The following is a 16,268-nucleotide window of genomic DNA, read 5'->3' on the forward strand; positions in this document are numbered from 1 at the left end:
AAGGTGACTATGAATTGTTTGAGATTGAATTAATCAAAACTTTTCTAAGACGTCAGAATGAAATCTTCAAATATACTGTAGGTATGTTTTGAAATCAAAAGACCAAGACCTTGTTTAACTTCAAATATACTGAATTTTTTCCTTCAATATTCAGTGTTACAGATTTGAAAGAAAAAAAAAACCACGTCATATTTGAATGCCATGTGTTCTTAAATCACTAAAATGGAAAAAATTGTAATATTTTACACAAGACTGCAACTCACATCTTCAAATTAGATTATAAAAATCATAAAGCAAAGAATCAGAGCTAAATGGCAGCTCAGAGAGATCACTTATCAAAGCATCTCTCAACTCTCCTAGTCTACAATCTGAACTAATTAAACAGTATCTATGAAAGCAGATAACTCACGTATCTTATACACCAATTGCTATCTATGGCTTCACATGTTAAATGTTGTCTTAATTCCTAATTCATCCCTCTGCTCTCATGACCTGGATTCCAGAATAGTTTAAACCAGCACAGCTACTGAAAGGTGCTGGTCTGCCCTCTTATTACCATACTTGGTTTCAGCTGACCCTAGAACCAAACATTGATGTGGTAACATGGTGAAGCAAAACAGAAAACTAACTGGACTGACGCTGGCCAGTCAAAAACTTCAGATCCAAATATTGCCAATTTGATTCACAAAAGTACCTCTGCTAGCCCATGGAGAATTCATAGAATCATAATAAAATATAAAGGGCAACTGATGTATAATAGCTTAAATCTATATGCCTTAGGAGGATAGGAGGATAAGATAGCAGGATAAAAATATATAATGGGTGTTTCCACAAGGTATTCTTAAAAATCTAAAAGGATTCTAAAACATCCATACCAACATTTAATTACCCTCACAGCCTGATCCGTAAATTTCTACAAATCTTTAACTTCATATTATCTTCAGTGGACACAGGAAACAGCCATTCCACATTGCTTTCATTTGTTTTGATCTTCTAATAAATAACAACAGTACCCAGCTCTTGCATACATCTTTATACATACCACTAGCTTCCACAGCATTTTCTAAAAAAAGTAGAGTATAATTACCCCTACTGTAGTGCCAACTAAACTCTGGCACAGCCAAGGGAGGTCATTTGTTCCTCTTCAGACTATGAACACAGCCAGGAAAAGACACCAGTTTTCAAGACCTAGTCTGGTGCTCTGACTATTAAGGTAGACTAAAACACACTCCTACAAAAATCCACATTTCCTGACACCTGATACTGATAAACATTTTAAAGATGAAAGCTTCATATTACCGTGACTATCTATCTATTCAACTACAACAAAATAAAACACTGATAAAGGATTTTAAAAAGGAAGAAGGCAGTGGTGACTCACTTTCTCCTGTCTGAGTATTCTGTTTTCTAAAATATTCTGATTAGACTGTGATACGAAGGGCCTTTCTCCTGTGTAAATACCCTCATCCTCAAGGTATCTAGGCTGCATGTTTTCAGGCATCTTCTGAGAAGTGGGCACTAATGAGAAATTAAATAGAAAAGCATGTAAAATATCTTATAACTGTAGTTCTAGTTTATTAATTCTCTAAGAGCCTGTGTCATTCTTAAAACAAATGGCACTGCGTATTAAGCATGCTGTCAGAAAGATTTTCATAATTAAGAAAAAAAGAAATAAACACATAATGAAAACAGGTCCTTTTCTTAAATGGGGTCACATCCACAGTCCAAATCTATCTAAGTCTTCTTAATAGATAACTAAACATTTCCTCACAAAAAAATACTTCAAATAACTTAGTAGAGTTTAGTTTTAATGGTTACCCGTGTAACAGTGTAAAAACCCTTTAGCAGCAATAACTGACTGCAGAAAAGTTTCTATGCCTTTCCCATGTAAAGTGACACTTTAACCAAGATTAATCGGAGCTACTATTACTAGTTCGCTTAAGCTACTCCTGTACAAAATACAGAAGATGCCTAAAAAGTCATGTTAGCCCAATAACAGGAGGCAGAATTCCGTAAAGCCTGTCTGCAGGATTATTTCACTAGTGCGTATGGGCTCAGTGTTTTTCAAGCAGCAACCTCAAATCAGAAAGAGATTATACTGAAGGTTACAATAAAAGTTATCCCCTAAATCAGAACACAGTGGAGCACACCAGAAGCAGTGAGAACTAAGCCACAAGACACAAAAAAATCAGAGGCAACCAATGACAAATATTTTGACTTCGCACTGCAAACTATGCTGATACCATTCTGGTACAGACCACCCAGAGACTCATTTCTGTTTCTTCTACTTCAAATATTAAATAGCAAGTGATATTATAAAGCAATTTTTTAGGACTTTGCAGTTCTACAGGAATAAGGCAAAAAGGTCACAGACATGATCAATGTTGACTAACTATTTCCAATTCACAGAATCAGATTTTTCAGAAAAGGGCCCCTTGAATCACAAAAATACTTATAATACTTCCAGGAATCTTGACAAACTTGCCACATGGAAAAAATTGCAGATGTGGCCAAGTGAAGAAGTGGCATAAGTTATAATGTATAATGCATAAGCCACTCTTACCCTGTTTCCCTGAAAATAAGATAGGGTCATATACTAGTTTTTGCTCCAAAACTTATTACTTTTTTACATGTATAGCTACCTGGACACTATTTAAATTGACTTTTCTATGAACTGTAACTAGGGCTTATTTTTGGAGTAGGGCTTATATTTTGAGTATCCTCAAAAATCCAGAAAAAATCACGCTAGGGCTTATTTTCAGGCTCGGTCTTATTTTTGGGAAACGGGGTGGTACCTAAATGTGTGTATCAGTTAAGCTGTTGCATATGTTAAAGTAACAGCTAAACCCCAGTGCAGGAGGGACCAGTCATCTTGCATTTACTATAGAGAGCAACAAGCTAATTGCACCAGAGCAACCGATGTGCGTTGAGCTTACTTGCTAGGGTAGCAGCTGGTGGCCTGCTGAGGTGTGCGTGTTCCTAGGTAATCCATTTTGTCAGACATTCTCAGACTTAACTGGATGATCAGTGTCAGAGAACCACAAATAAATATCTCTACTGCCAGAGACAGTGTGATACAAGATTTTTCAGCAGATCAAAGGGTGCCATGCTATGCAGAATCCAGGAACAAAACGGATACGCACAATCTTCATACCTGCTAGCTTGCTGGGAGTGAAGAGAAATTCTTTTTCCTTTTTCAGTTGCTCGGAGTAGCTTTCACAAACAGCAGGTTTCATTACTATAAGATCTTCAGCTGTCTGCCCTACAATGAGTAAGTCATCATCTTTCACTAGGCGTACATCTTCATCCTATAGTTTATGTGCAAATGTCACTGTTAGTTGGTCTGTTTCTTAAAATGGAGATTTTTAGAAAGTATAGTTTCAGAACTCTTTAAGGAAACAAAAATTGCCATTTTGTATTAGATTATTAAAAGTAATTCAAGAAGTCTGAATAAAAATATGAACTTTTATTCTATGGCTCACACCGTTTCACCCTCCTCTTGTTCAACCTCATGGGTTTCTATACATTCTTCTTCTGCCTCCTCTTCTTCATTTAATTCATTCCTTTTCTTTGCTCCAGCCTTGATACTCTCTGGTTCAGCATCAAAATTGAAGGTAAAGAAATTATATGCTTCTTCAGCAGAAGGAAAATCATTCTGGATCTAAGAAAACAAGACAAAGATACTTTAATATGACATTATTTAGGGCAAGTGAAATTATCTCTCCATTAATAATAGCAATAACAGCATGCATAAACACTTTTCACAGGATAATTATTTTAACTCAAAGATAACTCACTCAAATGCTGAAGTTGATGAAAAATTTAAAGTTAATTTTTAAAATTTTTAAATTAATACATGAAACTTTCTCTATTGCTATACTATTATTTCTTTAAATACTTCTTGCAATGTTTTATTGAAAAAAAAAAAAAGTTCTCAGCCTTAATTTTAACAAGCTTATTGTTTTAAATATACACAATTTCTGAATGAGAAATGCCAAAGTTTAAATTCTGATCATAATGCAGATAGCCAGGTGAACGACCGAAATTTCTAATAGTATTTTGTGTCCGAGGGACCCAGGTCCCTTTAGTGTTAGGATGAATCCTCTAAAAAAAAAATTAACAGTAGGATTTTGTGGCTAATAAATATCAATATACTAATCTGTAACTTGCTTTAACTGCCCATTGGTGGCATTCAATAAAAAGGATTTAAACAGAAGAAACATTTTTCCTCCACACTCCAGTAATTGTGTCCAGATAGATTTACTTGATTTTTTTTTAAATAAAATGACCTAAAGCCATTCTTGCATTTGACGAAGGCTCCCTTTTTATACTTCAATTATTGGCATTTACTGTTTGTGAATTTCTAAATTAAATAAAATTTTGTCCAGTGCTTAAGACTGAATTCTGTCTGCTTCTTCAAATAGAATCATTAACCTATATAAATTTTAAATGAAATTAGTATGAATTATTGATATGAAGGAATTCGTACTTACCGTTGACTTTTGCTTAAGCTTTTTTACAGAATCACGAAACTTAATTGTTGATGATAAGTGGGATTCATCCTCTTGCATCTTCCTAGGTTTATCATTATCAGACTGAAAAAAATATATAAATAAGTTACCGCATACGTTTACTGATCCATTAAAAAAAGACAAATAGCTGAATACAGAGATTAGATATTATATTTGCACAGAAAAAAAACAAACAAAAAAAACACACAAAAAGAACACACAACAAAAAAGAAACAGTCACTGGGGTAACACTTATACTGATTTTATATTTGTTTTAAAAGGGTACATCTATTATTACTGAACTCCTTTCTCCTGAGTCAAGAAATAGACTCCAGAGTATCAAGAAATGGTTCACTGCATAAACGCCAGCTTAATTTCTTCACTGCTAAGATCATTGTTTCCGCACTCCCGAACAAAAGCCACCACATACTAATCTCCGCAAGGGGGAGAGATGGGTTAGCAATGTGAAATCTTCCCATTTACAAACGGGAGGCTGACAGACAGCACAGGTTGGGCAGTGGCAAGGGGGCTGCTGAGCAGGGAAGGGAATCACAGAGCTAATGCCACCTCCTCATACCGTCCCTGCTGCAATCAGGAGAAATCTATTTGGTATTATCTGAAAAAGGGGGTGTCCTTTGCTTGGGTGCTTAAATACACACATGATTATTTATTTTGTTCTCTCTCAAACAATTATTGCTAGGCTACTCTAAAACTCCATGGATGATACTCTGCTACCTTTTCAAGAAAGAAGCTAGCACAGTTATGCAATTCCAGTATTCTGAAGCCTTATGTGTCCCTTCACACAGATCACCCTAAATATTACCAGATCTGAGGCTGCTTCAGCAAGTTAATTTAAGTGCTTCAAAGTGATATTCATCAGGCCCAGTCAACATAAACACAACATTCTATCTGTTTTTCCTCCTTGTGGCCTGAATTCTTAGATCAAAGGAAGATATTTATCAAGTTTACTTCTACTCAACCTAAACTTCAAAATAATAACAGCAAAAAAACAAAACCTCAAATCCTGACAATCTAATGGCTGCTTGTTTAACAATAAAACAATACTTCATACATGTGTAAGTAAGAACAAGAACCAAGACCAACATGTGGAAGGTTTCAGATACACTTTAAATAAAACTAATAACCAACTTTAATAAGGGCATCACTTCCACATTTTCCTACCACAAACATATTAAAACAATACTACTTCCACTGAAAGTTATGGCAATTATTTTTTATAAGAAAACACTGCCAAAACCCTCTCCACAACCTACATGAATAGGTAATTCTCCCCTAGATCAGCAATTTAGCCAGTCTGATTCATATTGTTTGGAATCCCAGATAAAAATGCTATTGCTATATGCAGTTATTCCCTTGGCATACACATTTTTTGAAACACATTTTCTACAGGCAAGTAATCTCTTTATGAATTCTGAAGAATATCTGGGTGCAAAATCTGTATAGACATAGCCTTTTATTTTACTACAAAATTCATTTGCTAACAAGTTTATAATAAAAAACCAATATAAAATCGTAACAAGGAAATACAATACAGTACAATGACAAAGTTAATACCGAGCCCTTAGCAATTATACTGTGCAAGTTTATATAAAGCTATAATACAGCGGTCCTCTCTGTTACAGTAACCTCTAAATATGTCAGGGGATCTTAAGCAACAGATCATGAACCTGTAAATGACAGAAGTTTCACATGTCTATATTATAATGAAAGCAAGTAATTGTTGTTAAATATATTACATTAAAAGCAATAATCAGAAAGGTTCCTTTGTGCTTACTAATTCAAACAATAGTATAATTTGACCCAATTAAAATAAATGAAATTGATCTTCAAGACTATGTGTAGTCTTTGATTTATTTCATGTTGCACATTCACTTCCCGATTATCAGAATAGCAAGACCCAATGGGCCTTCTTACCACATTATCCACTTTGACTTCTGTTTTCCTTTCTTTGATGCTTTTTAAATGCCTTGGTCGTGGACTGGGGTCTTCTTGCAATAAAGTAATTTCTGCTTTTGACTAAGCAAACAAAAAAAACCTGCTTAGCTATAACAGAACTAGAGTAAGACCAAAGCTACAATAACGCCCAGGAACTCAACAACTTATGCATGTTTGTATAAGGGATAGAATCTTTTAACTATATAATCAGCTTAAGTGATTTTACAGACCTAGATGTTAATACTCTTATTAAACTGCACAGTAAACTTACAAGGAAATCCACTGACTTCAAAACAGTGTAAGAAATTTTTGACAAAAACACAGAAGGATCCTGTAATGATTGTGTAATTTGAATTATAACACAATGTTAACTTTTATATTATTACAAACAAATTAAACATAAACTTTATAAAAAATACAGCAATAGAAATGCACTGGAAAATAACTGTACTGATGAACCAAGTGTTATTTTGGCATTAGAAATCAAAAAAGCAGATATCTCAATTCAGACTTGCATAGCACTAAGCAAGCAAAATGACTAAAGTCAACTGAACAGGACTTCTGAAGGAATCTTACCCTTGCTGCTTTTCGTTTCTCTCTCATTCTTTCCCTAACAGAAAATTCTGCTGAGGCTGTCCTTGATATAGGTGGAAGAGGTGGCAGCTCTGAAACAGAGAAAACATGTTTAAATTAAGTATTTTCTGAAAGAAACTTAAAATTATGTGAAGTAAAACCATATATAAAATACAGAGTCCCATGTTCCAACAGCAAGAACATGCATGAAAAAATGTGAAAGAATGACACATTTATTTCAATTCAGACTTTATAGTCTACCACTTAAACGCCTTTAGCTGCATGGATCTACCCTTCATTACTTAAGGTCATTCACAGTATGTAAAGCATGTAAACACTTTTTATGTATTAAAAATATGTAACGAATTGCATGGCATTTTATAAGCTGTTCCAGTGCTCCACCACCCTCTGGGTGAAAAACCTTTTCCTAATGTCTAGCCTAAACCTTCCCTGACACATCTTCCTGCCATTTCCTCAGATTCTGTCATTGGTCACTAAAGAGAAGAGTTTGGCACCTGTCCCTTCTCCTCCCCTTGTGAGGAAGCTGTAGAATGAGATGAGGTTTCCTCTCAGTCTCCTCCAGGCTGAACAAACCAAGTGACTTTAGCTGCTCCTCATATGGCTTCTCCTCCAAATCCTTCACCAGCTTTGCAGCCCTCTTCTGGACACTCTCCAGTAGCCTAATATCTTTTTTATCCTCTGGCGTCCAGACTTGCACACAGCTCTCCAGGTGAGGCCGCACCAGTGTGGAAAAGAGTGGGACAATCATCTCCCTTGCCCAGCTGGCAATGCTGTACTTGATGCACCCAGGACACAGTTGGCCCTCTTGGCTGCCAGGGACACTGCTGGCTCATGTTCAACTTGCCATCAACCAGAACCCTCAGATCCCTCTCCATGATGCTTTCTAGCATCTCATCCTCCAGTTTTTACGTACAGCCAGGGATGCTGTGTCCCAGGTGCAAACTCCAGCACTTGCCCTTGTTGAACTCCATGCATCTGGCAATTGCCCGTTTCTTCAACTTGTCCAGATCACTCTGCAGGGCCACTCTGCCCTCAAGACTGTTGACAGCTCACCCCAGTTTTGTGTCATCAGCAAACTTACTAAGCAATCCCTCAAGTCCTGAGTCTAAGTAATTTATAAAGACATTGAAGAGTGCTGGCTCTCAGATGGATCCCTCTGGAACCTCATTAGTGACTGGTCACCAGCCCGACATAACCCCATTAACTAGAACGCTTTGAGCCCAGCCCATCAGCCAATTGCTCACCCACTGGACTGTGTGTTTACCCAGCTGTGTGATGGACATCTTGTGAGAGACAGTATCAAAGGCTTTACTGAAATCCAAAACGATCACATCAACAGGCTTCCCTTGGTCAAGTAGGTGGGTAACCTTGTCACAGAATGAAATTAAGTTGGTCAAGCAAGACTTTCCCCTCATGAACCTGTGCTAGCTGGGAACAACGACTGTGTTGTCGTTCACATGTTTTTTGATAACTCCCAGAACCATCTTATCTATGATTTTGCCAGGAACAAAAGTGAGGCTGAGAGGCCTGTAGTTGCCAAGGTCATCCCTCTTGCCCTTCTTGTAGATTGGGACAATGCTTGCCAGCTTCCAGTCATCTGCGACCTCTCCAGGTTCCCAAGAGTGTTGAAAAAAATCACAGAGAGAGGTCTCGCTATGACATCAGAGGCCAGCGGAAAAGCCTGGGGCAGCAAAAACTTACCTTCAGTAGACGAGGATCAAGTAAGACCATATTTAAACAAACCAGGCATACACAAATTCATGGATCCTAATGGGATGCTCCCATGAGTGCCAAGGGAGCTGGTCAATGTCACCTCAAAGTCACTCTCAAATTATCTTTAAAAGATTGTGGTGATGATCAAGGAAGGTTCCTGATGACTAGAAGTGAGCAAACATCACTCTTCAAGGAAGAGAATCTGGGAAACTATGGGCTGGTCAGCCTCACCTTGATGCCCAAGGAGGTAATGGAGCACAGACTTCCTCAGTGTCACTGGAGTCCTTGAGTTCACCTGGAAATTCTCAGGAGCTTACTGAAACTTTGACTGACATATACAATATTAAATTTTCAAAGATAAATGCTTTACATCCCTTCTTATATGTTGAATCTTCAGATTTTTTTTTTTCTCCTGAACTTTTGTAACTAGCTTTTACTTCGTAAAGGAGCATCATCATTCCACAAAGAACACACCACCTGTTTTACTACAACAACTGTAAGATGATCAGCAAGAGAAAATTGGAGATCTTTTACACATGTGCTTTGTGGGGCATGGCCTTTTTTGTTTCTTTAATTTTTTATCAGCGAACACAAAACATTCTAGGTAAATAATTTTTCTAGTTATCGCCACTTACAGAATTATATTACTTGTGAGTTCTTTGAGCCAAACACTGATTTGCTCTTTGCCCTTACGAAAGAACATTGTTTGCCAAGGTCTAAGTAAAGGGTGGTTTCAGCTTTATAGAAGGCATTAAACTCATGAAAAGGAGATAAAACAGCAAAGGGTAAGGTCTTAGCAGTGGTAATGTCACACAACATATATCACATTATGTCTGGTTCAATATTATTCCAAGAGCTTTACTGGTGGCAGAAGATACCGTATGTTGAATATACAACTTAGACATTTAAAGGTTATCTACTATACCAAAGTCAAAGTACAATCTAATTTCTAGGATGACCGTACTCCACTGTCGTTTAGAACAGAAAAATACATTATGATAAAACCACTAATACTCTATCTACTCAGAAACATCGAAAGACTTGGGAGAATCCTAATCTTTTCGAATTACACAATTTACTGCTTATATTTGTAAAATTAAACATTCCCTGTATTCAGAAACTTTCAAAAGAAAGAACAAGGCACAAAGTTAGTATCACTAGCATGAGACACCTAAGAGAAAAGCAAGCATCCCACAACCACTTCCTTACCAAGAGGAATCCTAGAGACAGAAATAAGCAAGTACTCAGTAGAGACACTAAGATGTGACACACAGAAAGGCTTATTTGCATTTTCTTTTCTAACAAGGAATGCAGTATGAGGAAGAACAGCATAAGCATTAATGAGAAAACAGAAAACACGATTTAGATAAATATTCATCAGATTGAGCTAATTAAAAATCATCATTGCAGGTTATCCAATAGCAAACTGGCTGCAGCAAAATTGGAACTGGCAGTGATTCTGAGAAGCGACCGAGAACAGGCAAATTACAAAATCCCGGGCAATTGCCTTTTTTTAAGGAATGGGAAAGAGTGAACTGCAGAAGCATATGTATATGCAGAACCATACACAAGTCAGTCTAACTTCAACTCTACCAAAAAAGACTGAGCCTATCTGTAAATATTTGAAAGATGGTAAAATAATAAGCAATGGAGGGCCTAGATTAGCGATGATCAAGACCTATCAAGCCAATTTAATGGTCTTCAACATATATTCTATCCATTCTTGTGATTAATGGAAAAAGCACATATCACAGCTTTTGAGCCTGCCTTACAGAAAGCATCTCTCAGTAGGAAATAGTTTGATGAAATGATGGAGGAGAAGTATGGGGAAGAAGGCACACAGAAGTCACTGGTAAACCACATTTAAAAAGATAAGAAAGAAACAGTTAATAAATTCAAACCCCATACTGAGTAGGTATTTTTCAAGGTCTGCCTCAATCTAATGCCTTTAAAACATTCATTAATGGTTTGAATGATGGAATAATGTTTATCTGTGTATCAAACATGCAGACAAGAACTATCAAAAGTCACATTTGCTCAAAAACTGAATTTGAAGAGCTTTTGAAATGGAGGAAGATTTCAACATCTTTTACAACATTAAGTCCACAAAGGTTGTTGCACACAGAAGGGCTCCCTGTCTCTGCTGGATATGGAAATGATGGACTTCAATTGCAATAAGGTGGTTACACACTGGAAATGCTTTTTAATTATCAGGATATCCTTCCATCACAATTAAGCCCTTTAAATAGTTACGGAACCTTCACTGGTGAAAGATTTCAAGTTAAAACAAACAAACAAAACAACAACAGAAAAACAGCAACAACAACAACAAAGCCAACCAAACAAACAATGAACCAACAAGACCTCATCAAAACCAGGTATCAAGACCTAAATGGAGATGAAATAACTTATGGGGAGAAGTTAGTCTAAGTTACCTTTTGATTTCCCTTCTGTGACATTTTTCTACCCTTGTATTCTGATCAGTTAGCACGTAACAAACATATTTATTGGAGCAAATATTTCATTTCAGTTCCATTCGGATAAATGAAAACTAGAAAGCAACAGATTAGAATTTGGTTTTGATCTTTCAAAATACTTGACAATTGCTTGTAAACATTTCCAGACAAACCAGGTTAAAGTGAACTGCATAACCATGCAAAATTAGTGCAGAAACAATCTGCCACTACTTTAAGCACTTCTTAAAGCATCAAGAGCCAATGCTCTGTACGCAAAATTGTTATTGAATTAATCAGTTCCTTGCAACAACAGGTGAATTATCCTTTCTATACATAATGAAAAATATTTTAAGGCTTTAACAGTTGCACTAAAATTAATTCAATGCAGCAATTATTGTGGGATCCTGCGGTTCCTTGTAAAAAGGACAACATAAAAAAAGTTACTTCATCACTCTGTACACAGACTTTTGTTCTACTTTTGTGATTGGGCTCTACAGCCAACTAATTTGTGCTCAACTTCATAATATATATTTTTTTAGTGAAAGAATAAGACTGATATCCACAAGAGCATTACTTTGTGGGATCACCATTGCAGGCCTGTATCAAAAAAATTCACACCACATTTTGCATTGGAAGTGTCATTATCCTACAATGGCTCTGTATTTTTTCTTTGGGCAGATCTAATAAGTGTGCTGTAGAGTTAAACTGAAATTAAGACAAACTTGGCACCTGAAAATGTCATCTGATGAGTTTCTCCCTTGATTTCACCTGTACTTGGAGGAGTCCAAACCCACTGTTTGACTTCAAAGCTCTGATGCAGACCCAGAATTGCTACAAGTACCTCGACACCAATCCTGAATCTGAACAGTAGGCAGAAACCCGGAATGAGAGAAAGCAGACAGATAGACATTTATGCTGTGACCAAGCATCAGTTACTTGAAAGAAAATAGGGAACGGTAACTTTCAGCATAGGTCTTAGAAACACTTCTGTATTCTTCATGGATACAATAATTGCATAAATGCATAGTAAGACACTCCAGAAACTGCAGCCAAATAACTAACAAATTCAAAAAAGCCAACAATGAAGAAAAAGATTTTGTAACACTATAGTTGCCATAGTTTCACAAGGGAATAACTATCAGACATGGGCTTTTTATTTAAAGTAATTCGTCTTTTCCAACTCATATTTATTAGTCTCAGCGGTGGACTGACATATAGCCAAATCTTTCCATTAAATAAAGGTATATAGGAATCTAAGCACACACATACTTAGATTACAATAAAATAATAAATTTCTGAAAACAGACTGCATTAAAATTGTAGAGACTGGCTGAATGCTTGAAAGACTAATAGGGACAAACAGAGACTGTCATGAATATTAAGTGAAGAAATAGTTGATGGGTATGTTTCAAGCTAAGTTTGCCATAGTGGGACCAGAATGAGAAAATGATCAAACCACGTTAGCATAAAATAAAAACCAAGTATTTGAGGGATGCCACAAATTGATAAATTCCACAAGCATTACCTACTTCCCACTTGTGTAAAAATACAGTTCCCTTTTCATAAAGAAGTGTGTGTGTGTGTATGCTTTTAACACCACAAATGTAACAAATAAGGTGACAACTACGAAACCACAAATAGGCCTAGGAATAAACGCAATGCATCATCACAGGCACTAAAGCAAAACAAAACACGACAGTAAAGGAAACAGCCTATGTAAAATTTTTCAATGCTACTTGGAAAATGCAGGGGTGTTATTATGCTATTTTTCTATATGTAGTTAGTTATCACTTGGCAAGACAATGATAAGCAGAAATTCATGCACAGATCATCAGCTTAGTAAAGGCAGTGCAGAACTGAAAAGAAATCTGCTTTTACCTTATGATTGGGCAACACAATAGCAAATATCAGTGTCAGCATATTCAAAAGCTTAACATATAAAAAACAGAAATTTAAATTATCTATAAATCTGTCAAGACCAAATTCCAGAGGAAAAAAAATGAAATAAGTTTTGGATAGATGAATTCAGACTCCAGATCAAGGTGCAGTCTCTCTCAAAATTTAAGATATAATAAAAAAAAAATCAGATGAATAAATTAAACTGCAATTAAGTAAACAATCTATACAGTCTATTCAGAATACCACACACAGTACTTTCAATCAAACAAAATAAGCAGAATTACAGGGATTTCAGAAGCAGCAACAAGTAACAGAGGAAAAAACTTAAGAAAACAAAATATTTATCACATAAGGGAAGTAATGGCTAGTTTTCTTCTCAGACTACTGCTGTGCTGTTGTGTTTATTCTTGGAAAATGAGCTTCTGTAAAAGAAAACAACCATCACTAGAGGGTGTCTCTTGATTTCCCCATGCAATCAATGCAGAAAACTGTTTGGACTCCATCTGTCAACACTGTATCACTTCCTAGCACAAGTTGGCACAATGAGACTCAAAAAAAAAACTAAAAAGAAAAGTACACAGACCTTAAGAAAAATGAAAACATCCTAAATTGTAGATGTCTGTAACAAATACCACACTTTGCTAAAGTGAGTTTAAGGACAATACATACATTTTATTTTTATAAACCTCGATATTGATGAAAAACTAAACATATCTGTACTTCACTGGATTTTGTTTTAATGACTTTTTAAGACTGTTCTTAATTAGTTCTTTTATGCATCCTATTTAGGTAAGGCCATAAAACCATGCAGCAACATTCACAACATTAACATCATGCTAAGTATTTAACAGGAATATTGCAGAGACTCCACTGAAGAAACTGGAGATTAGTTTTTGAGTACCAACAACCTCCATTACTTCCAAGCCTGCAACTAGACATTCCGTTCTAACAGCTTCCCCCTGTATCACTCTCTTGTACTCTCCTACGTTGTATTTCACACGACAGTTAAAACAGCCCATCAATAAGCCCATATGCCATCATAGGAGTGAAAAGTACAAAGTATGAGGTTCACATTCAAAGATGTAAATACTGCATGTCTACACTAACATCTTTGAGAAATGTTAGTATTTTAAGTGAAGACGTTTCATATTTTTTCATTCATATTTAAATACCATGGGAGCATGTCTATCGAGTGCATAGCTCTGCATGTGTAATGCTCGGAGCTGGCTTGGCTCAGGACAGACACACAGACACCGCCAGCGAAACGCGCGCTCCAGGCAGCTCTTCCAGAGCAGCAGCACCCAGCGCGCTCCTCCTCTCACACGCGCACCTCGCAGCCCGCCCGGGAGCTGAAGCCGATCTCAAAGTGGAAACACCCAGCCCCAGTCACAGCCCCTGCGGCTCCGGGACACGGCTGCCGCGGAGCCCACGGGACGCCGCAGCCCCGCGTCACCAGGTGTCACTCACCGCGCAGGGCCGGAGGGGCCGCGCCGGACGGGCCCGCCGCCATGCTGCCGCGGCTGCTGTGCTCCGCCCGCGGCTCGGGGGGACCGGCAGCCTCTGGCAACTGCAGCGGGACAGAAGGGGAGAAGGAGACAGCGCATGAGTGAGGGGAACCGAGACACGGCAGAGGCGCGACCGCCACCTGCACCCACCGACCCCGGGACCCCAGCCCTGAGGTGGCGAGAGTGAGCGCGCATGCGCAACGCCGTCCCGGCGCCTGATACGCATGCGCGGTGGCGGCTGCCGCGCCGGGCCGGGCCGGGGCGAGGGATGGGCAGTGGGCGCTCACCGGTTTCTTTCTTCTTTGCCTGCGGGTGGTCACGGTTCTCCTCAGCCTTTCTACCTGGGCAGCGTCCTCATCCAGGAGCTCCTCCTTTCACAGAGAGAGAAGAGAGACAGCTGTGCTGTGGGGTGGAGGCTGGCCTGATCCTCGCACCCGCGGCAGTAATCTCTGGTCTATCTAAATACCCGATTTAAGCAATATTCCCTATATACGTGTGTGCCACTGGTGCCCTTGGTAGGCTACAGACCTGGCACCGACTGAAGTTAGCACACACTGCTGTTCTGCTGTTTGTTAGCAAGAAAGTGTACTGACAGTTCTAAAGCATGTTGCCTTACCTTTACAGTTTATCTCTTACCACAAAGAGGATTTTTTTATTATTATTTTTTTATTTTTGTGTGTGTTTGTGTGTGGTTTTTGTTTGTTCGTTTTTCTTCTGGCAATTTACTGTCAAATTACAAGGCACAGTTTAAACACGATCACTTCAAAAGCATTTCTATAGGTGAGAAAACATAACTTTGTTTTATATTCTACTCTAGACTAAATTAACCAATATTCTGAAGATAATCAACTAAGCGTTTGATCAATATGAGGATAAAAAAAATTACACATTAATACGTACTTCACAGTATATGGTATCTGCAGTTGCAATGTATTTGCACAGAAATAATTATGCAAACCTGCAATAAGTGGAATGGTACTGCCTGATCCAGGGTTAACAAGAGCTTGCAAGACACTCTTGGCTTACTTAATTCACTTTCCTCGGTTACATATATAAAAGATTCTTTTTACTCTCAGTGAAAAATAATAATGTGCCATTTTTGTCTCAGCTGGACACTAACCTCCATGATTATCATCTGGGACTCTTCACTGCGGCTCATCTGGTCGGTGGCTGACCCCTGGGTGTCACAAGCAACACAAGAATTACTCATGAGAAGTACACTTTAATAAATGCATAATGATCATGAGATACATTCCACATAACCTTGGCTCCCTGAATGCTCAAATGACATACCATTTGACATACAGCCTTAGTACTTAAGACATGTTTTTTTCAGAATGGAACGACTCAAATATATGTGTCCATTTATTTAAGTATTCCATATAATAATGAATAGTGTGAGCCTGTATACGCTGCATGAACACTCTTTTTTACTGTTTTTTTTTTTTTTAATAACCCACCTACATTTCATAAAGTCAGCTGCAAGATTCAGATCAGAGACATGTTCAATCCCTTTTTTTTCCCCATTTTCAGCATTTGGTTTGGCTGGCTTTTCACCTTTAGCAAACCTGGAACCCACCAAATCACTTTAGTTTTGTTTACACTAGAAAGCTGTTGTATTGGATTGCAAGCGT

At 37.7% G+C, this 16,268-nt stretch overlaps 1 protein-coding gene across 1 annotated transcript in view; it reads right to left on the reverse strand.

Annotated features, from left to right (window-relative positions):
- CC2D2A (coiled-coil and C2 domain containing 2A) overlaps nucleotides 1-15,793 on the reverse strand; it is a gene marked incomplete at its 5' end in the record, with an annotated part of 60,403 nt that extends 44,610 nt beyond the window's left edge. Inside the window, 8 exons of the mRNA XM_080343865.1 lie at nucleotides 1,382-1,518; nucleotides 3,155-3,308; nucleotides 3,485-3,661; nucleotides 4,494-4,595; nucleotides 6,447-6,548; nucleotides 7,044-7,132; nucleotides 14,597-15,005; nucleotides 15,755-15,793. Coding sequence (XP_080199991.1) covers nucleotides 1,382-1,518; nucleotides 3,155-3,308; nucleotides 3,485-3,661; nucleotides 4,494-4,595; nucleotides 6,447-6,548; nucleotides 7,044-7,132; nucleotides 14,597-15,005; nucleotides 15,755-15,793 — 1,209 coding nt within the window. The remainder of the gene's footprint in view (nucleotides 1-1,381; nucleotides 1,519-3,154; nucleotides 3,309-3,484; nucleotides 3,662-4,493; nucleotides 4,596-6,446; nucleotides 6,549-7,043; nucleotides 7,133-14,596; nucleotides 15,006-15,754) is intronic.
- Nucleotides 15,794-16,268: the final 475 nt, after the last annotated feature.

Source organism: Nesoenas mayeri (genome assembly GCF_963082525.1).
Source record: "Nesoenas mayeri genome assembly, chromosome: 4".
NCBI lineage: Eukaryota > Metazoa > Chordata > Aves > Columbiformes > Columbidae > Nesoenas > Nesoenas mayeri.